This window comes from Ostrea edulis, chromosome 10 (assembly GCF_947568905.1).
Source record: "Ostrea edulis chromosome 10, xbOstEdul1.1, whole genome shotgun sequence".
Classification (NCBI taxonomy): domain Eukaryota; kingdom Metazoa; phylum Mollusca; class Bivalvia; order Ostreida; family Ostreidae; genus Ostrea; species Ostrea edulis.
Genome location: NC_079173.1, coordinates 16,802,142 through 16,824,382, shown reverse-complemented (window position 1 = coordinate 16,824,382; position 22,241 = coordinate 16,802,142). Strand labels below are relative to the sequence as shown.

General features: G+C 36.1%; 1 protein-coding gene across 3 annotated transcripts in view; it reads right to left on the bottom strand.

Moving 5' to 3' along the window:
* Nucleotides 1–3,232: 3,232 nt before the first annotated feature.
* Nucleotides 3,233–22,241, bottom strand: part of LOC125665174 (protein white-like) — a 52,931-nt gene continuing 33,922 nt past the window's right edge. For all 3 annotated transcript variants that reach the window (XM_048897789.2, XM_048897788.2, XM_048897790.2), the window contains 18 exons: nt 19,627–19,675; nt 17,938–18,127; nt 17,505–17,576; nt 16,920–17,018; nt 15,973–16,139; nt 14,959–15,030; nt 14,423–14,525; nt 13,408–13,503; nt 12,948–12,976; nt 12,593–12,698; nt 11,268–11,405; nt 11,028–11,120; nt 10,001–10,058; nt 9,786–9,863; nt 8,352–8,457; nt 6,500–6,600; nt 5,101–5,168; nt 3,233–4,426 (listed from right to left, as the gene is read on the bottom strand). In XM_048897789.2, the coding sequence (XP_048753746.2) occupies nt 4,322–4,426; nt 5,101–5,168; nt 6,500–6,600; nt 8,352–8,457; nt 9,786–9,863; nt 10,001–10,058; nt 11,028–11,120; nt 11,268–11,405; nt 12,593–12,698; nt 12,948–12,976; nt 13,408–13,503; nt 14,423–14,525; nt 14,959–15,030; nt 15,973–16,139; nt 16,920–17,018; nt 17,505–17,576; nt 17,938–18,127; nt 19,627–19,675 (1,730 nt within the window). In that variant the 3' untranslated portion in view covers nt 3,233–4,321. The remainder of the gene's footprint in view (nt 4,427–5,100; nt 5,169–6,499; nt 6,601–8,351; nt 8,458–9,785; nt 9,864–10,000; nt 10,059–11,027; nt 11,121–11,267; nt 11,406–12,592; nt 12,699–12,947; nt 12,977–13,407; nt 13,504–14,422; nt 14,526–14,958; nt 15,031–15,972; nt 16,140–16,919; nt 17,019–17,504; nt 17,577–17,937; nt 18,128–19,626; nt 19,676–22,241) is intronic.

The following is a 22,241-nucleotide window of genomic DNA, read 5'->3' as shown; positions in this document are numbered from 1 at the left end:
GTAAGCAGATTACCGACACGCAATACGGGTGGTGTTTATATGACGAATTTATTTTACGCATGGTAATCTCTACAAAAACTATTCTGTTTTATTAAATACCTATAATCTGTTCAAAATAAATGAATTACAATATTCCGAACTGCAGCATGTACACAATGACAATTCTTTCGATGCATCTTCTTTTTCAAATTCTGCTGAACCATTTAATTTTTTTTTAAAACCTGCTTATGGATGGGTAACTACGAGGTAATGGGTTAATTTAGAACAAGAAAATCAGATTCATTTGATGGATATCGGAGTGCTATCCAGGTAGGATCTTTGTTCTCATTTGATGAATATCGGAGTACTGTCCAGCTAGGATCTTTGTTCTCATTTGATGAATATCGGAGTACTGTCCGGGTAAACGGTTTGTTCTGATTCCTGGGGGTGACGATTACTTTATTCCTATACATATGTAACTATAACAAAGCCATCAGTGCTTCCTAGCGGATATACATGCATACAGATGTATAAAAGCCCAGTGTTTTCTCGACCGTACTAGGTTATACCCGGAAAAGTAAACCTGATAATCGATTGCAAAGGCGCGTCTTAAAAAATATGGATGAAAAGGGGAGGATATGTACAATAATATTTTGAAATACAAAATTTTCTTACCTTATTTAGTTTAAATATATAGTTTATGGGGGGGGGGGGGTTTAAAGTGACACGAACTAATGATCTACGGATTAGCAGTCTACACGTTAACCTACTGAGGCACTTAGCTAGCGTAGAATAAAATAAGTATTGCTGATATTTATATTTTTATTCATCTTATATTTCATTATTAGTATATATTTAGAACAGACTGAGGTTAAATGTTTCTCTAAAAATAGTCTAAGCTATTTAAACTTAAGTACTAGTTACGAAAGTGCTATTGAATTGACGGAAATACTAAAGATATAAAGAAATCACTGTGCATGTACATTTTATTAAAAAGTTGAATCATTTACATCGAGTGTTTGAGAGGTGTCGTTTACTTGCCTCCCCCTATATGTAAAGCCAAATCAAATTGTGTGAAGAAATTTTTGCTCCAATACAGTGATAGATATAAATTCAATTGAAATTCATTTCTAAGAAGCTTTGAAATCGTAAGACCCTCGGATTTAAGTTTGTAAGAATGCACACAGTCGATCAAACGTTGGGAGCTGTAAGACAAATAGACCACAGAATGTGAGAAACGATGGACGAAAACTTACCCTGTACAAACGAAAATCGGGTTCCCAGTGTAAATGGACATTAATGGCGGTCAACGTAACACAGTGACCGGCCTTCAGGTGTTTCTGACGTAGACTAATTGCATTCGTAAACAATGTTCGAGGATAGGGAATATTTACAGTTCAATGGCGATTGAACAAAGCCATTTAAAGGACAAATTACTTTTCCTGAAATCGTAGTAAATTTTACTGACTCGATTTTATCATGTTAAAAGAAAATGTAGTTAAAGAATGACGTTGATAGAGGAGTGTATTGTATCAGATGTACATGCCTAATAATAAAACACACCGGTCATTAGCTGGACCACTCCCCAATAATGGATTTTATTTACATGCCAAGAAAAATCGATACACACTCAGCAACGAAAAGGTATAATATTCCTAAAATTGGACATGTTTGGTTAATTTCTCGGTCCTTGAATTCAGAGGATTATTCTAATTTACCTTTTTTTTTTTAAATTTAATTTTATTATCATATTTTCATCCTTTGATGTCGTTTAATTCATTTTTCTAACATCTTAAACAAGAAGATCCACATCAATCCAGCATCTTATATGTTATCCCCTGTTAGGTATTTTCACCTGTATATAGTTCCAGAGGCTGGTCTACAGCACCTAGAATGTAGCAGGAAGGGAGAAAATGCAACCGACCAGATCGGGATTCAAACCCGGGCGCGCTGAATCTCTAGTCAGGTGCTCTACCGAGCTATCGGCGATCGAAACCCATCTGACCACCACATTCCTCCCTCCTTAAACGTCTCCAAACATAGAAGATAGAAACGTAGGATCTTTATCCCCTGACAGGTATTTTTCACCTGTCAGGTCCTGGGGCTGGTCTTCGGCACCAAATGTAACAGGAAGGGGGGAAATACAACGGACCGGACCGGACCGGGATTTGAACCCGGGCCCCGGTTACGAACCTAACACTCCTCCGCTGAAGTGCCCCATTTGTTACTGAAGTACACATACCTGCTAGTATGGTTAACGGTCCAGGGTTTTATCCAGCAGTTAGATGTTACTACCCATTTCATATTTAAGGGGGATTTTTGAGAATGCACTCATGAGCATCCAGGGGGTGGGGGTGGAGGACATCCATGGAATATAATATACACAGATTATTACAGCCATATAAATTGATTGAGTACACATTTTATCTATATTGTAAGTCTGACAATTATAGAAAATGACTTAGAATATATAAAAATTATTTTTGTTGAAAATTCTTATACAATTTTGTCAAGTATCTACAAATGAAGGTTTTTTTTTTATCTGTGGAAGGAGAAATGTGCATTTGTTGCCAAAGGGGAAAGGTACCTTATACCGGTAGTAAAAACAAACTAGATAATTCCCCCCTGTCTTTTTCTCTGGGTTTCAGGCTCTAATCAACATTTGTGTCAAACTGTTGGTTCCCATCAGCGATTGAGGGTTTTTAGTCAGTGACTGAGATCGTGATGGGTTCCTTCTCAAAGCCACGACCTTCTCGAAGAATGTTCCTCCACCATTTTTCTTCCTGACCATTTTTTAAAAGTATGTGTGGTATGTCTCTTCCTTATTCAACCAACTTAAGAAAGTCGTAATAACGAGATAACAGTAGTAATACCATTCTTAATATTATCCATTTTTAAAAGCGATGTTTATATCTTTGTTTTATCATATTGTTTGTTTTACATGAGCAGCTGTAGGTGAAGTACCACAAATTTTGACCTACACTGTACATGTATGCCTAGCGCTCACGGCCGTGAAACAGTGAGGTATTTTTTTTTTAGCGTGCCAACGCCTGCTGCGACATAGAACCTTCGTTGTTATGTCATATCCGAAAGACTCGTGAATGATAGGAGCAATCACAACCTGTGTGAACGTCTCAGGTTTGATGCCGCCATGACACGAGCGGGGCTCGAATTCACGACCCCCCAGCTACGAAGCGAGTACTACTAAACTGCCAAGACGGGTGGTTTATCATAAAAACCAACAAAATCAATACAAACTTCATTTTTACTTTGATCATATAATATCATGTAATATAATTGGCTGCTATTAATAAAAAAAAATCATAATGATAAATGTCTGGCGGGTTCAACACTCTTGTTGGCATTGGCCGTTTTATTTTATATTAAAGCAAGGCAGATAACGACATACTAAATCTAGAGAGTAAATTCGATGAGTGCCCACACACTATATAGGTTATTTGGCCAATTTACATTTATGTGCATCCTTACATATATTAGTATCTAATGTTTAAATAATTATCAGCACAATATGTAGATTGACAGCACAGGCACTTGTTTCATACATGGTTCCCCCTCCTTAATAATAGGAGGGGAGACTCATGTATGAAACAAGTGCCTGTGATTGATAGGCATGTATTTGTGTTAAAATGACCGACCAACGCCCACCCATGTGTACAAAATATCACGCATATAGTGGATCAATACAAAACATGTAAATATCAGGTATATTTCCATAAACACGCAAGACCAAGCTACGATTTCATCATAAAGCAGGCATTTATTTTATTTTGTTCATTTTTTTATGTTCGTTTTTTTTTAAAGTGTTGATTAATTAAGTTGTCTCCTAATAGATAAGAATGCCATATTTCGGGAAATGAAAATGAAGTATAATAGGCTAGCAAAATTCACTGTATACAGTACGTTTCTTCTATTGTAACTGCATATATTCTATGTTGCTTTTCTCCCGTTTACATCTAAAGGTGCATGTTGTGTTGGCAGGTGCAACAACGGTACCATTGTCATGCGTAGTAAACGACGAGAATTGTAATTTCAGGCAATGAAAAATAATTTCAGAGGCAGGGTATTCGGAGTGAACATGACGTCATGTATGTACCTGCAACTACAATGTATATATCACAATCGCGCCACGGTCAGCTATGACAAGCGACGAATTCTCTAATTATATTAATCAATTTAGGTATGGCAATGATTTTTTTTAGGTATATATTATCTCGTGGCGTGTGACGCCCATCTGTTAAGAATCAAAGTTTACGGCATGCTGTTGTCTATGTTCCATATCACAGGGAGAAGAAATTCACACAACATTTTACAGATGAGAGTCTCAAGATGATGACCTTTTTGCTCTTATGTAAAGAGTTATGAATGAAATCAGCCTAAATCCCACAAGCAGGGCAAAGATGAGGCCCAGATCTAAGTAGAAGTTGTCCTGTGGATGAAAAATACACATAAAGAGCAAATGTCGATATAATGGTATCGAATAAAAGCTGCAGACGAAAATATACACATTTTAATATTAAACACGGGTTAAAAATAATTGAAATTACCACTACTTACAAGTCAAATCGCGAGAATAAAAAGAACAAGATAGTGTAAACAAATATAGCTGGGAAAAAAGAGATCCTTCCACCCTACTGGTAACTTTGATCCGCTCCACGGGATCCTCACGTGACAACACACTCTACCGTCGTAATTAATATAATTGTTGACTATCATATTCTTATATCGTTAACCAGAAAGTTAAAACGCACATACAGATAATTTTTTACATAGCAATATACGACAGCAATATGTGTGAAATTATAAAAGAATACATTTATCTTAATGATTTTTTGCAATGTGCGTTGTAAATTTAGAAAAGCTTTACCAATGTGAAACATAGAACGCCATGCAATATTCCATCGAATTAAGAGAAGATTGTTTAGAGGAATATTGCAGGGGTTAAACGTGGAAAGTTTTAACAGGTTATTTGAAGAAGCCTAGGATTTTCCAACCCAGAATACAGACCGCATTCTGTGGTTATGAATGTTGCCCAATAAAGGTTATCTCGAAAAGTTGTGAATGCAGATTGATAAACACGAGAACAAGTTAAGATAGTGATACCTTGTCGAAGCTTAAACTGTCAATGACTGTGTCACCTTGGGAAATGCACCTTGTGTTGGAACTACAAGCTGTGGAACAGAAAATGAACATCACATATTTGAAAAAGATACAGTAATTACCTAGTTGGAATTTTAGTGACCTGTACATCATAATGAATTAAAACACGAAAAAAGAGGGAATAGTGATCAATCTCATCAATTCTATAAACATACAAAATTGAAAGTAAAGCACACACGGACCCCAGCAAACACCAAAGGTGAGGTCTGGTGCCAAGAAAGAGTAAGTATACCCTGTTGACCGGTCACACAAGTCATGAGCCGTATATCTTAATCAGATAAATGGAGTAGTTCGAAGTCAAATTAAATATGTAAAGAACGGTTTAACAATTGGTATGAAACACATCTGACAGCATATGACCTAACGACAGATTGTATTTACAAATTAGGTCATTATAACTACCCTAGAATTTGTGAAATGCTAAGTTTAAGGTGACTAACTACACCATGAAAGAGTTTCTCAAATCAGCATGAAATGATTTCATATGAAAGATATGATGATATGTAGCACGGGTAAGCACATGCCAAAAAGGGCGAAAACATGCATTTAAAAAAAAAAATGATTTTGAAAAGAAAAAAACCCAACAGAAGACGTCCGTGGATTTGAACTCTGGATCTGTGTACTTTATCCTCTAAGCTACGATGATATACATGTACAAACAAATCGATCAATACAAATAATTTAAAAAAACATTTACATCGCCATCTTGTGACATAGTGTCATAAAAAGAGTGTTTCAATTTAATGAGCTACCTTAAACGAAACGTTTCACACCCTGGTAGCAACAACTTATTTTCAGTGGCCTGTATCGCAATCGGAACTCCTCGAATGTCTCGCGATGGCATCCATGAGCGAATTTGATGCATTGCTGTGACGTCACAATTGACAATGCATCAAATTCGCTCATGGATGCCATCGTATTACATCCGAGATCTATGTTGAGTGCGCGAGACATTCGAGGAGTTCCGATTGGCCTGTATCGATTTAAAAACTGATCATACGCAGAACATGCTCCAGCGCGTCGAACCATTTGATCGATTATTGTTACACAAATATGGGAAGTTAACAATGGAAAAGCCGAAGTCACCCCTTTGTCACAAAGTTCAATTGTTAGCGTGTCCTTAACATTTATGTACAATATAATATAATATTCAGGATCATTATAATTTTGACATATAAAATGAATATACGATATATGAAATAATATATAAAATTTGAATCCAAAGCATTGGTAAGTAAGAATAATATGATACAGATTATGAACTGAATTACACATGGGCAAAATAAGTGAGTAAATCTTAGGTGAGATCATGGTAACTGAATGACAAAAGTGCTGTACATACTGATATTGGTCACGCCATCCCATTGATTAAGAACCATCATCTCGTTCCCATACGAAAACCATGAGAGATACTTCAACCATATAAGGTAAACCGGGGTAGATCTGCCATTCAAATATAAAGAAAAAGTTCAATCTCAAACAAGAGACCCATGGGTCACAACGCTCACCATAGTGACCTTAGCACTGCTGTTCTTCAGAAGATTTTACCCTCTTTGATAATTAAGTGAAGATAACGAACAGCGATCAAACTAATAAACCCTATAAAGAATAGAAAATTAAGATAAGGGAATTCCATGACAATTTTTGACCACATATCATGACTCCAATCTAGCCACAAACTTCAATATCAATATGACTAGCATGACCTTGCTGTTCATGAAAATATTTTTCAAACAAATATTCTAAATGGCTTTTCTCCTATATTCATGAAAAAAATGAAGATAATGAACAGTAATCCATCTCTTAAATCCCACAAAGAATACAAAATTAAGAGTAGGGGCAAACACGGACCCCTGGACATACCAGAGGTAGGATCAGGCGTCTAGGAGCAGTGAACATTCCCTGTCGATCGATCACACCCTCAGTGAGCCCAACATGTATATCTTGATCAGGTAAACGGAGCAATCTGTAGTCAATGGTAGGGTGTAGAAAACGGGCTAACATTTGGATGAAACACATCAGACGGCATTCGACCTAATGATGTTGTTTTAACGACCATAGAATTTACAAAATGCTGACTTTAAACGAGACTGCTGAAACCGCTGTTACCGTGTTACATCAACACATTTGTCAGTAGACTGTCTCGATTTAAAAAGTGGTTATACGCAGAACATGCTCATCGAATCAGTTGAGAAACACAACCCTCATATGTAGCTGATAATGGAATATTCTATATAAATATGGGAAGTTGTAAAACATCATCCCCGATTTTAGCCCCAAACTTAACCCCCAGGATCCATGACAAAATTTATTTCACACAACTTTAACGTGTTTGCATTGTGTGGCCCTGTTCCTATCTTTTTCCTATGTAATCACATGTACAACTTTGAATCTCTATCAAAGCCAAATCCTAGTTAAATATGGATCTGTCTTACATTGGAATGCTTTCATATTACAAATGTAATATGATTAATCATGACCAGTGGGTTTTGATCAGCAAATGTTCAACGACTATATATATTTCAATGAACCACTTACATGTAACATCTCCCTGGGCCGTGTTTTGAAGAACCTTCAATCTGGGGGTACTTTAGTTGCATATTGATATAACTAATCACATACTTGTTTTTTTTTTTTAAAAAGTTCTCATGTATTGCCATGTAAACCTTTAATCCCCTTTCTTGACTCCACCCAACCCTCCACGGCCATGATTTGAATAAACTGGACTCTACACTACCTGATGATGCTTACATACTAATGATGACCCTGTTGGGTGTCAGAAGATGGTGTTTTTTCCATACATCAGCATGGAAAACGTTGATGCCTTATCGAGGCCCAATCCTAAACTCCAGGGACATGATTTGTACAAACTGGACTCTGCACTACTTGTGCATGTTTGCATATTAATGTTAGTAACCATGGCACTAATGCTCTAGAAAAATATTTTAAAAGATTTTCACGTATATATTCCTATACAAATCTTTGTTCACCTATCGTGGTCCCCTCCTACTCCTCGAGGTCGTCATGGTTTGAACAAACTTGCTTACGACAACGGACAATTTGATCAGAATACCTCACTTGAGCCTTCTGCTCAGGTGAACTAAAAAGGAAAGGGATCTTTGAAATTACAAAATATTGTAACTTGTTTTATTTAGGACTCTGATTGATTTTATATAGTTATTCGTAATACCTACCCACTGTTAAGAAAAAATCCCCCAAATAAGAGAAATGGAATCATCAGAGCGGGGGCTATAGCTAGTGCTGCTGTCACTGAAGGCGCCGCTGTCGACACCACATAACCTTAAACAGACAGAACATTATTAGATCATATCCAGCTGTCGACACCACATAACCTTAAACAGACAGAACATTATTAGATCATATCCAGCTGTCGACACCACATAACCTTAAATAGAACATTATTAGATCATATCTAGCTGTCGACATCACATAACCTTAAATAGAACATTATTAGAACATGTCCAGCTGTCGACACCACATAACCTTAAATAGAACATTATTAGACCATGCCCAGCTGTCGACATCACATAACCTTAAATAGAACATTATTAGACCATGTCCAGCTATCGACACCACATAACCATAAATAGAACATTATTAGAACGTCCAGCTGTCGACATCACATAACCTTAAATAAACAGAACATTATTAGATCATGCCCAGCTGTCGACATCACATAACCTTCAACAGAATATTATTAGACCATGTCCAGCTATCGACACCACATAACCTTAAATAGAACATTATTAGAACGTCCAGCTGTCGACATCACATAACCTTAAATAAACAGAACATTATTAGACCATGACCAGCTGTCGACACCACATAACCTTCAATGGGAGAACGTTATTATACCATGCCCAGCTGTCGACACCACATAACCGTAAACAGACAGAACATTATTAGATCATGCCCAGCTGTCGACACCACATAACCTTCAATGGGAGAACGTTATTATACCATGCCCAGCTGTCGACACCACATAACCGTAAACAGACAGAACATTATTAGATCATGCCCAGCTGTCGACACCACATAACCTTAAATAAACAGAACATTATTATACCATGCCCAGCTGTCGACACCACATAACCGTAAACAGACAGAACATTATTAGATCATGCCCAGCTGTCGACACCACATAACCTTCAATGGGAGAACGTTATTATACCATGCCCAGCTGTCGACACCACATAACCGTAAACAGACAGAACATTATTAGATCATGCCCAGCTGTCGACACCACATAACCTTAAATAAACAGAACATTATTAGAACATGCCCAGCTGTCGACACCACATAACCGTAAACAGACAGAACATTATTAGATCATGCCCAGCTGTCGACACCACATAACCTTCAATGGGAGAACGTTATTATACCATGCCCAGCTGTCGACACCACATAACCGTAAACAGACAGAACATTATTAGATCATGCCCAGCTGTCGACACCACATAACCTTCAATGGGAGAACATTATCAGAACATGCTTACATGTAGCTGTCAGGAAGGCACGACTAATGGAGTTTACAATATACATAAATAATATCCACCTAACTATGCGTTTTTATCACATCTATTGCTTTTATCAGAAAAGATGTATACCAAACGAGGCGGCTGTGTTGGATACCAAGATGGCTATTCCTGTGGCGATCAGAAACACAGAACCATCGTGATTTAAACCTGGAACAGAATGAAAATGCCGTTGAATTGTCAGAGGAATGATATTGAACCACGAAAATGCTTCTGGTGAAATTCAGAGAATGACCATCAGAATTTATCTTGATTTTTTATGAAAAGCAAAGTTTTTGAAAACTCACCGCTCATCCAGTAAAGTATGGACATAAAAATGACAGGCATGGCAATCAGGAAAGGTATCTATGAAATATTGACATGATTCATAATACATGTATGTAGTATCCAGTCTATAAAAGGTCACGGCAAATACTTTATAGGAAAATAAATTCCCATCATCGCTCAGAGGAGCAAACGTGTAGATACCAGTCGTGAGAGAACCATCGACAGAGTTAGGAATTTTCTGTTCTGGCTTGTTTTATTTTGCAGACTATTGTTCTATAGTTCTAAACCTAGGTTCTGGCTCAATCAGTGATGAACGTTGAATTCTTGACCTTCATGAAAGTCACGAAGCAAACGTCTGACGATTAGACTACATGGTGGGTAGTTGTATACACCCTTAAATGCTAAAATGCAAAGCAGTGGAGGTAGCCCTTATTCGGAAATTCAATGCAAGTGATATTTCAGTCTTCATATTATGACCTTTTGATGTATTTGGTATACTTTGTTTTACTTTCGTTTTACATGTAAAGCGCCTCAGGATACTTATACAATACAAGTACATGTCATGATCAGATAAGGCGCTATACATCGTCGGAAACCCAAGGAGAACGACCGACCGTGCTATCCGACGATGGGCGCTATATCAATGTTGTGCACTAACAATTAACTTCATAATGAGATGATGTACAATTGCGTATGAACATTTTAAAGTTATGGAATAAGAGTAAATTCACGTCTCTGTTAAAAGGGAACTGTAATTTGTCAGATTTTCAGCCATGATATCCTATATCAGCAGAGTGAAATGATAAAACAACTACATGTCATTGATCTCATCTTAAGGGGGACGCACTGTTTAGCTCCCTGTATATCAGTCGAGTTAAAGAAAACAGAACCACTTCATGTGCATGTACAATTAAATTGATCTCATTTAGAGGGGGACGCACCAGAATGGATGTGCTCCTTAGTTGCCTATATCAGGTGCCAAGGAGACATCTACGACAGAGGACTTGAATTGTCGGTACATATGCTGATGATGTTACCATTTCTTACCTCCACAAATGTTTTGCTGAGGTAGTAAACACCGACCCCATAGAGCCCCGTTCCATACTCCCTCAAGAAAATGGGAACTTCTAAAGGAAAGACCTAAAATAAAATTATCACTGTTTGATAATCATTCCCTAATAAATTGTTTTTATGAAACTAAATGGACTTTTAAAAAGTATGTGTGTGAGTGGAGGAAAAGTTTGGCATATTTATTTCAAAATTCAGAGAACTGTAGAATTTGTTTACATTGAGGACGGAGAAAATGTTGGTAAAACTTAGGTTTGTGATGATCACGAAGATGACCCCGTTGATGTTCATGATGTCGTCCTGGTCGTAATCATCGTCTGTTTTCAGGTAAATCAGTCCTAGTATCACCGCAAAAAACTAGAAAATAAATTCAAAAAATCCTAGTATCACCGCAAAAAACTAGAAAATAAATTCAAAAAGTCAAAGATAAAAGGAATGGAAATCAAATCAACGTATTTTAGTTCAATTAGGAGAATGAATGCATCAAGGATTTGAAGAATTGCATTTTTATTATAGGATTAAACATTCTTTTTGAAGAATTTATCGAAATGTAAACTCTGGACATTTTACTCACAAACTGAATAAAAGTGCGAAACACGTTTATATTAAGTTTGTGAGTAAAATGTCCAGAGTTTACACATCGATAAATTCTTCAAAAAGAATGTTTGATTCTTATAATTCCGATTCGCTCCCAGTATTATCAATTTCAAAAATTTGAATAGTTTCCCCGCACTATGTTATTTGTTTTCAGGCGGGTATGTATACATAGCATTTTTGAATTTATTGATGTGTAAATTCTCGTTTAGACTTATTTTTATCCAATCAAAACAATTGTAATAAATAACATTGAAATTATATTCATATACATGACAAAGTAGAAAATCACATAAAAATTCTGATGTTAGTGTGTTTCATGTGAAGCAAGAAGGGAGCATACAATTTGATCTCTTTGCACCGGCAATTTTCAACTGTATTTGTCCTTATTTCTTTCAACATAATTGAATCACGGGAATTAATTTACCAAAAAAAAAAAAAAAAAAAAAAAAAAAAAAAAAAAATGAAGTAAAATGATGGGAACTATATTAAAATATATTTAGAAATCATTATTTTATAGCAGGATGTTTACATTTCCTTTACAAATGATACAGCGATAAACTCGGAAATTATCAATGATTTAGAATATAATCCTCAAGTCTGCCTTAAGATTTAAATCATATCTAAAGTTGTCTACCTAAAGTCTAACCGATATATACAAATTCGAAATAAAATATAAAACCAAATGAACTTGAAAACACACATTTAGAACAAGAATCATAAACTCGGAAATTATCAATGATTTAGAATATAATCATCAAGTCTGCCTTAAAATTTAAACATATTTAAAGTTGTCTACCTAAAGTCTAACCGATATATACAAATTCGAAATAAAATATAAAACCAAATGAACTTGAAAACACACATTTAGAACAAGAATCACGGTTCGTTAAACCTAAAACATACATATTAAGCACACACAAAAAAAGCTAGAAAAAATAATCTCTTACTATGGTTTGGACAAATTTGATTCTAACAATGAGTGGATCACGAATGCTTGATATCCAGCTCCTCCAGAAAACGGATTTGGCTTGTTGACTGAAGGAGGCTTCGTACCTGTTCAAAGAAATATTACAGAATATCACTTAATTATAGTTACTAGTCTTCAGCTACATACATGCAGTGTGAATATAGAACACACTACCTTGTTCATGCTTTTATGAGTGTTTTGTCCCTCCCTAGTGTTCAAGACTTTGCCAATATACATGTATGTTAAAGACACTTACAAGATTGCTACTTTCAAAACGATATGGGTTCTTATGGCTTTTCAGTGTCCAGTTTGGAATAACATCCCCGCGTACTCACCTCGAAGAATTGCTCAGGGTGTCTTTAATCTGATCAGGGGAAAAAAAAGAATTCTCAAATTCAAGCTAGAGTTTGATAACAATGCTAATATTTCCTAAGAAACAATTTGTTTTCACTCAAGGTTGTTTTTGCTTTATTTTTTGCATCATTGAAAATAAAATGATAAAATGGATCAATAAAAAAACTTTATGAATTTGAATTCAGATTGCCCAATCAAAAAAGAAAAGAAAAAGAAACAATTAACTTTTCAGACCCTCCTTTAAAAAAGGTTACATTTCTCTGGCGTAAGAAGGATGCTCATATTAATTGGAGAAAGCTCAAGTAATTCCGAAATATTCACATGGAGAACGGTAGAGTTCTATTACTTAGAATAACGTTTGTACTTAATGCTCATTCCATGATATGTTGTAACGTAGGTATAATAAATGCGATACCAAGTCAATAAAATTCCAGTACTTACAAATCTTTGTGACACTTCTCGGTGATCAGAAATATGGTTCGTTTCTTCTGTCATTTTTCTAAATGGTTCTGATGCTTCAAAACCGTCACATAAATTCTACAAAGTATGGAAGAATGATTTCTAAATTTAACACCCCCTGGTGGGTAAAAATGGCCAATTCACAAAAGATAAAAGTCATAGGGAGTTTGAATAATCTTATGTTTTATTATTATTCCTTCGATGTTTGTTTTTTGTTTTGGGGTTGTTGTTTTTTATACTGTTGATTTCACAGAGTGTGATCCGATTTTCCGGATCACCACTGAAACTGATGACGATACAATGCATAAACACCACGTTTTTTCGTGAAAAATATCGACCGCGTGACAAATAAAAATAATTTCACTGTATGTTTGTGTTTTTGATTTATTATCTTGTAAACGTGGACTTAAAAATACAAAGGCTTTGCGTCTCATGTGATCTGATGATCAGCGCCTGCCAACTCAAAATGATCCGATTTTTCGGATCCAGTTACTGTGTATTCTATTTAGCGCCTTTGGCGGAACGCAGCTTCCGCTAAATCAAGTACATCGCTAAATGCCATCCGTAAATCTAGATGTTTAAAGTAATTCACGAATGCGTTAAATCAAATCTACGCTAACTTGTTGAAAAAACGATTTCCGACAAATATCGTACACGCCAAATATAATACGTTTACTTTACTTTAGTAATACTATACATGCACCAGAACCGAAATACCAATGTAGTAATGGAAACCTTGATAATAAATCAACCGTCAGCCATGTGAGTAGAAATTTACATTAATATTTAAATAGGCTTTATGAATAATCAGTAGATACACGAATAATGTCCAAACAGAATTCTGTTGAGTTAGAGCGTGTGTTATAAAATTTCTGTTGGTATTTGCAATAAAATATAGCTACTATGAAGTTCCCTTCACATTGAAAGGGAACAAAATTGCATATGGATCGTTTCCTATTTATAGATAAGTACATACATGTAGGACGAATATATATACCTTGACTCTGGATCTGCAGTCTGCTTCCTTCCCGGGTACAATGGCAAGAGTCAGAATGAAGTAATCTGCGGGGTTGTAATTCATGGGGCATGCGTGACCATTGCTATTTAAAACCATTAAGATATTCTATGATATTAGTTTTTAATATACTATATTAAGAAAAGTAATAGTACGTGAAACTATGTCTACACAGTCACATTCAGTGTGAAGCACTTTTATGCTAAGTTTGTGAGAAAATATCCAGAGTTTACACATCGATAAATTCTTCAAAAAAATGTTCTAAATGATTCTTATAATTCCAATTCGTTCTATGTATCAAATATTGCAAAAAATTGAATAGTTTTCCCGCTCTACGTTACTTGTTTTCAGGCGCGTATGAATTCATCGCGTTTTCAGATTTATTGCTGCGTAAATTCTCCTTCAGATTAGTAGATCTAAGTAACAAGGTGTACTAGTACTACAACAGGCATGTTACAGAAGCATACGAGTGGAACAATGGTCACACATCGACAAGTCCAAACTGACCTTTCTCTTACCTTTTAAAAAATTCAAGTGCTTCAGGAATTGGGCCTGAAAATGCTACTCGTCCCTCGGCTAAAAGGAATAGTCTGAAAAGATGAATAGTGCATATTTACATGTATTTACTGTAATGTAAAACTTATACGGTACTAATTTTGATGCACCAGGTGCGCATTTCGACAAATAATGTCTCTTCAGTGATGCTCAACCGAAATGTTTGAAATCCGAAATAACTATGAAGTTTTAGAGCTAAATATAGCCAAAAACAGCGTGCCAAAAAAGTGGAGCCAAATTCGTTCAAGGATAAGAGCTATGCATGAGGGAGATAATCCTTAATTTTGAAATGAATTTCTAAATTTTGTAACTAAAATAATGCATTAATTCTCAGTGTAGAGTCTGAAAAGATGAATAGCACATACACATGTATCTACATGTATATACTGTAACTAAAATAATGCATTAATATTCCCAGCGTGTTTATAACACAAGATAATAACCGAACTACTGCAATACATTGTGAGTACATCGTAACATGAGACAGTGAAGAAAATGCGAAAACAAACCACTGGATTCATCTTTTTTTCAACACATATAAAATATAAATCAAATTACAAACGAGTCTGATACAGTCCCCGAGGGTCTCTACAACCCAGTAGCTAAGTACTTCGTTATTAGCTTGAAAATACGGATGTATATTTAATTGCTGTTATAAAATTTAGAAATTCATTTCAAAATTAAGGATTATCTCCCTCATGCATAGCTCTTATCCTTGGACGAATTTGGCTCCACTTTTTTTGGCACGCTGTTTTTGGCTATATTTAGCTCTAAAACTTCAAATTTATTTCGGATTTCAAACATTTCGGTTGAGCATCACTGAAGAGACATTATTTGTCGAAATGCGCATCAGGTGCATAAAAATTAGTACCGTATAAGTTTTACATACAAATTCTTTCAGTTTGTGGCCTAGATTGAAGGGCATACAATCTCCTTAAATTTAATTAAATTTACACTGTATGTATCTCTGGACCTACTCGTCAAATAATTCGAAGACCTCAGATGGCGGTTGATGTATAGTGCATAGAATCGTTCTGCCATTTCTGACCATGGATTTCAAGGCTTGGATGACACTGTACGCCATGAAAGAGTCTAGACCGGAAGTAGCCTCGTCACAAAACATCAGGGGCGGATTGGTCAGCAACTGGAATAAAACACATCACAACAATGCATAAAAGATTGGTTTCTAGGGTGTTTGTAGATTTTAAACCAAGCAAACAGCAATATTTCAAAGGAAAAATGTGAATAGAGATATATGTTTCATTTTTCAGGACCGTAGCGATGAGGATATTTATCGAGCAAACGCCTGCTCCGATACGTGACCTACGGTTTTAAGGTCACATCCGAAAGACTAGTGGCATTCAATTTTCAGAGCCGAAACAAGAAGAGTTCTACTTAGTGAAGATGCCTGTCGCGACACGGAACCTCTGCTTTTCAAGGTCTCATGAGAATGACCGGTGACTCTCACTTCTAAATGTTGAGCGTTTGTGAAGGATCACTCACCAGTGCGTGCTCGAATTTCCGACCTCCCGATTACAACGCGATCACCCTAACCACTGAGTTATCATGACCATTAGAAAAGCAAAATAAATTTCCAAACAGAAAGTAAGATATTAACAAGAACCTCTAAAATTCTTTTTAGATTGAAAACTAAATAGATTGACGATACATCTTTCAAATATCCGGACACATGTTAACACGAGTAACCAAACCTTTATTTCCCATTGTGATGAGTAGGCGGTACCAGTACTTCTGATGTTAACACGAGTAACCAAACCTTTATTTCCCATTGTGATGAATACTAATATCTCTGATGTTAACACGAGTAACCAAACCTTTATTTCCCATTGTGATGAATACTAATATCTCTGATGTTAACACGAGTAACCAAACCTTTATTTCCCATTGTGATGAATACTAATACCTCTGATGCGAACGACAGCCTCTTCATTTCTCCACCGGAAATGCCTCGTAAACGGCCCTGTACTCCTATTATCGTATCTGCACACTTCGTTAAGCCTAGCTGCAAAACAGTTATTACACAAGTACGTTAATACTACCAACAAGACGTTAACAACGTTCGTCAGATCAATGAAATTTGTCCGTAATTGGTATATTGTACATGTCCGACGCAAATTGTCACATAGTCACCGACTTTGAACGAAATATAGTCAAATAATAATGAAAAATTGTACTGAATATCCAAAGTGGCGACTGGGAGTTCTGATAACAGCTACTTTTAACATTTCCAGTCCTAATTACATGACCAGTCATCACATTTAGTATGCAATACTATACAATAATCTCCGCGGAATAGTTCCATAAACAAATATGTGTTAAGATGCTCATTTGAGCTATACTGCTTCTACACATTAGGAAATATGAATCCTATAACATGTAGGTTTGGATTCCTAATGTGTTCTCTACTAAGAGATCCGAACATGCAAATATGTAAGTGTAAATTCTTTCTATTTTCTCCTGCAGACGAGTAAAATCTAATTAGTCTCACCTCATGTATAATGTCTTCCACTGTCTGCAGTCTTTCCGCTTTATTTTTCCTTTTGTCCATACGCAGTAACGCCTTCAAAACAGGTACATCCAACATGTACGTGTAATTACATTCACATAGCACACTTTTTCCGTAATTATCAAAAAACCAAATCAAACTATTAATATTTTACTATACATGATCAGCTTTCTAAGACACAGGTTTGTCTGAAACAGGATAATGAAGTCCTATTGTGTGTTCATACGAAGTTCACACACAGACTGTAACATACCCTGAACGTCAGATGTTCTCTTACTGTCATCGTACCTATTGTGTGTTCATATGAAGTTCACACACACAGATTGTAACGTACCCTGAACGTCAGATGTTCTCTTACTGTCATCGTACCTATTGTGTGTTCATATGAAGTTCACACACACAGATTGTAACGTACCCTGAACGTCAGATGCTCGCGTACTGTCATCGTCCCTATGAACATGTCGTCCTGTTGTACGTATGCGGATATGTTGGCTATTTTGGTTTTGTCCACGACCACCCCGTTCACTCGTATATCTCCCTGTAAGATGAGGGAGCCCCTGTTTCTGTAGGTCAGGACGTTCATCAGAGTTGACTTCCCGGCTCCACTGAAGAATCACATATAATAGCTTGTAACGTGTCTAAATGTTACTAGTATTCTACAAACTATTTAGAATCACGTGTCTCTGTAAATTCCTAATTATACGCGGGGAATCACGTATTCTATAATATTACACATATTTCATTTGTTCATTCTTTAGTAGGTAAAACTTTTACGAAAGGCACATTTTTATGAAACAAACAGGTTTTCTAAAAGTATGACGGGAAAGGAGAAAATGCAACGAACCAGACCGTGGTTCGAACCCGGGTCCCTGAATCTCTAGTCAGGTACTCTACCGACTGAGCTATGTGGCCCCTACAGTAGAACTTGTCTGACCGCCACATCCCTCCCTTCTTCTACAAAACCTCAACCTGGAATCTATTTCTACACTTGTCAGTTCCGGGGCAGATCTTCGTCACCGATACGAATGTAACAAGGACAAAATGCAACGGATCGAGCCGGGACTCGACCCGTCATAATAGTATAATTATATATGTCGCTCAATTTTCTATCTTTTCCTAAACCCCCCCCCCCCCCCCCCACTAAGTTGTGACTAAGCATCAGAAATACATTTCTGTTTCCTGATTAAACATTTTACAGTATTATTTTTACAAACTTATTGTAATGATATATGACGTATACGAACTAGTTCAGCATTAGTTCGTGAACAATGTCTGAAATCTTTTATCGTCCGTCTGAAACAAAGTTTGGTAATTCCAAACCCCTTACACGGCTGTTCCTCGACCACTCAGCAAATCAAATTTGAGACAAGTTTTATTGTCAGTACACGTTCAAGAAATGCAAATTAGTTTCATTTTTTTAAAAGCCCCAAAGTAACGTAATATTCGGCACATCCTCGGGTAAATGACGGACAACTCACCACCTGTGTCCAGAACTCTAAGACTTCTATTTATTTACACAATTTACATCAACACAACATATCAAATGATTAGAAATGACTTTCGTTTCTTATAATCTAATTTTCAAAAATGCATTCGGTATTACAACAAGAACAATGCAGCTAAACGTATTGCGACATCCTTCTCAGAACGGCACATGGCACGGCTTAACGTCCACTCAAATTACACAATATCAAGAATGTTGATGGTCAAATGGACCAATAGTATTGCATTATACAAGTGAAATCGAAATATTTCAAGAATAAAAACGAAATTTTCCTCAGTTAGTACGTTGGGTCAGTCAAAGCTTTATAATCCTTAAAACATAAACTAAGTAGGTTTTACATTCATTTCATATAGTTCAATTTTGTATGGCGTTAATTATCGTCGTCTCGGTTTATACAAAATAAAGAATGTTGCTAAATTTGTTAATATTAAATGAACTAATCAAATTTCATTTCAAAGGTAAAATCAAATTATTTCATCTTGAATACAGTCGGATTTATAATCATATCTGGCTTCCATGAAATTAAAACATTATTTTGATGTCTAATTATCATGATATTAAAACATTATATTTTTTATAATTGTAAAAATTTAAGTATACCTGGCTCCCATGACAGCCATTAGTTTCCCCGGTTTTATCATGCCGCTCACTGAAAAGATAGGGGAAAAAAATCATCATCTTCACATATAATGACATTCCAGTATCACGTGCATATGGTGCACTATGCTGTCGACTGATTCGATAAGCGGGGAGGATAAGTTTTTAAACCGAGGAAGAATACTGACCAAAAACAATTGATGATACAAAAGTTTCAAGTCTCCATTAAAAAGTTAGCATTTTGCAAATTCTATCATATTCTTTATAATAATCCTATTTGCAAATTGATACAGGCCGTCATTAGGTCGAATGGTAGCTGACCATGTTCCCTAACAATGTGTTGAGGTAATTACGACAGATGTGGTCGGTGTCGCATAATTCACGCGCCACTGGCCGGAACCTTAGAATCATAATTTTGGTTCCGGGTTTTATAGTCATTTTGGTTCCGGCAATGGCTTCAAATGTCTGAACAGCGAAATTGTCCTTTTTTTCCCCCCATTCTTAAAGAAGCGTATCATCATCAAAATATTATTTATTCATAATCATGTTTATAAACTATTTAAAGAAAGATTCTACCATACATATATATATAATTCTTTCTAAAAGACGATTTGAAAGATTATGCATAACTTTTCCCCCAGACTTTGATGACAATAATATGATACCAAGTTGTTGATGATAGAAATGGTGTTCTGTATTTCATTCTAATTTCAAAAACATCAATGTAGTGTATTAGATTAAAGTGATGACGTCTATACATGTACATAAATATGTTCATATGTGTTTGTTACAAATTCATGGTGTAATACATGTAACTTGGTTCTATTTAAAAGCGAATACTTTTATTTATTGGACACGTTGAGGTATTTCATTTTGTTTGCTACAACTATAAAATGTACACATTATTGTGACATACAGGGAGTGGGTATCGCTATTCTTATTTTTCTGTCAAGGTTATATCAATGTCACACTCATTTCAAATAATTCCAATACAGCTGATATAAATAGTATATACTTGTGATTCATTACTAAACTTATCACCGAATTTCATTTGATAATTCTAGATTTTTTAACATTGATCCTTTTTCTCTCTGCCAAATTCTACTACAGAGCTTATATATGATAACATTGGTGTAATTAGATTCACGATAACATAAAATAAAAATATCGGATCATATAATAAAGAGAAAATCATTTTCTCATTTTGTCTCTGGTTAATGACCCCAGAGGGGCAGCAAGTTCAAGAATGATACAAATGTACAATATCTTGATAATTTTGTCAGTTACGACCTATTGTCATAGCCCCATGAGGATCCGGGTTGAAGTAGGTCCTCAGTACCCCTTGCTTGTCGTAGGAGGCGACTAAATGGGGTGGGCCTTCGGATGAGACCGCAAGGACCGAGGCCCCGTATCACAACAGGTGTGGCACGATAAAGATCCCTACTTGTTCAGTGGTTGTGGTCGCCGATCAGAGGTCTGCGGTTTGCAGCCCTTCACCGGCAATGATGACGTCTCCGTAGGAGTGAAAGATTCTCGAGCGGGACGTTAAACAATGTAAAGCCAACCTATTGTCATATATTTGAAATTATATGTATTGGTACATGCCTTGAAAACATAAATTCCCATCATTTTTTTTGTAAAGAGTTTATCTGTATCCATAATAAAAAATTTGGCGAAACTCCGGACTTCTGTCGTGTCTACGATTAAATTTCACTCTGTTAGTGATAAAAAAATAAATTCCTGTTGTCCTGACAATATTTGACATTTGAAACACAGATATAGATGTATCTGTATGTATAAAGTTTTAAAGAATAAGTGCTTGCACGGAACCAAGAGTATGGCCGGAACAGACTTACGTGGGTCAGAACCTATATTATAACCCGGAGACAAAATCACATGTACATGTATTTGGCGTTCCGTTTAAATTAACCGGAATCAAAATTATGCGACACCGCTCAATATCTTGAAACCATCTGGTTGACAGACACCAGCCTCAATATACAGGGCTAGTAGATGGCTCCTTTTGATTTTAGGATACAACAGTAGTTAATCCATGACCAATGGATAAAAAAAACTCGTACTCTGATTGAAGTCAAACTCCATAGGGCTCACGGCGGGTGTGACCGGTCAACAGGGGATGCTTACTCCTCCTAGGCACCTACTCCCACCTCTGGTGTGTCCAGGGGTCCGTGTTTGCCCAACTATCTATTTTGTATTGCTTATAGGAGTTATGAGATTGATCACTGTTCGTTATCTTCACCTTGCATACTACATGTAGTAGATGACCCGTATAGAAAGATCCTAGCATGTATGCATCAAATGTTGTCCGGCCAATGACTACAGAACCCTTTGTCTAAATATCATCAAACTTTGATTACCCCTATTGAATTTCAGGTCAAAAGGTCTAAGGTTAATAACTAGATACTACTATGTCTGGTGGTGATCAAACATTATACTTGGCAGATTGGTCATTGCTAGACGATCCCAAATGATTATTCGGTGTCAAAAGTCACATGAATCTTTGCTTAGCAATAATTGATCTACTCAAGAACAATTTAAGTGAACAGTCATCAAATTTCATAGGCATATTGCTTATCCCCTATCCGTCTTCTACATGT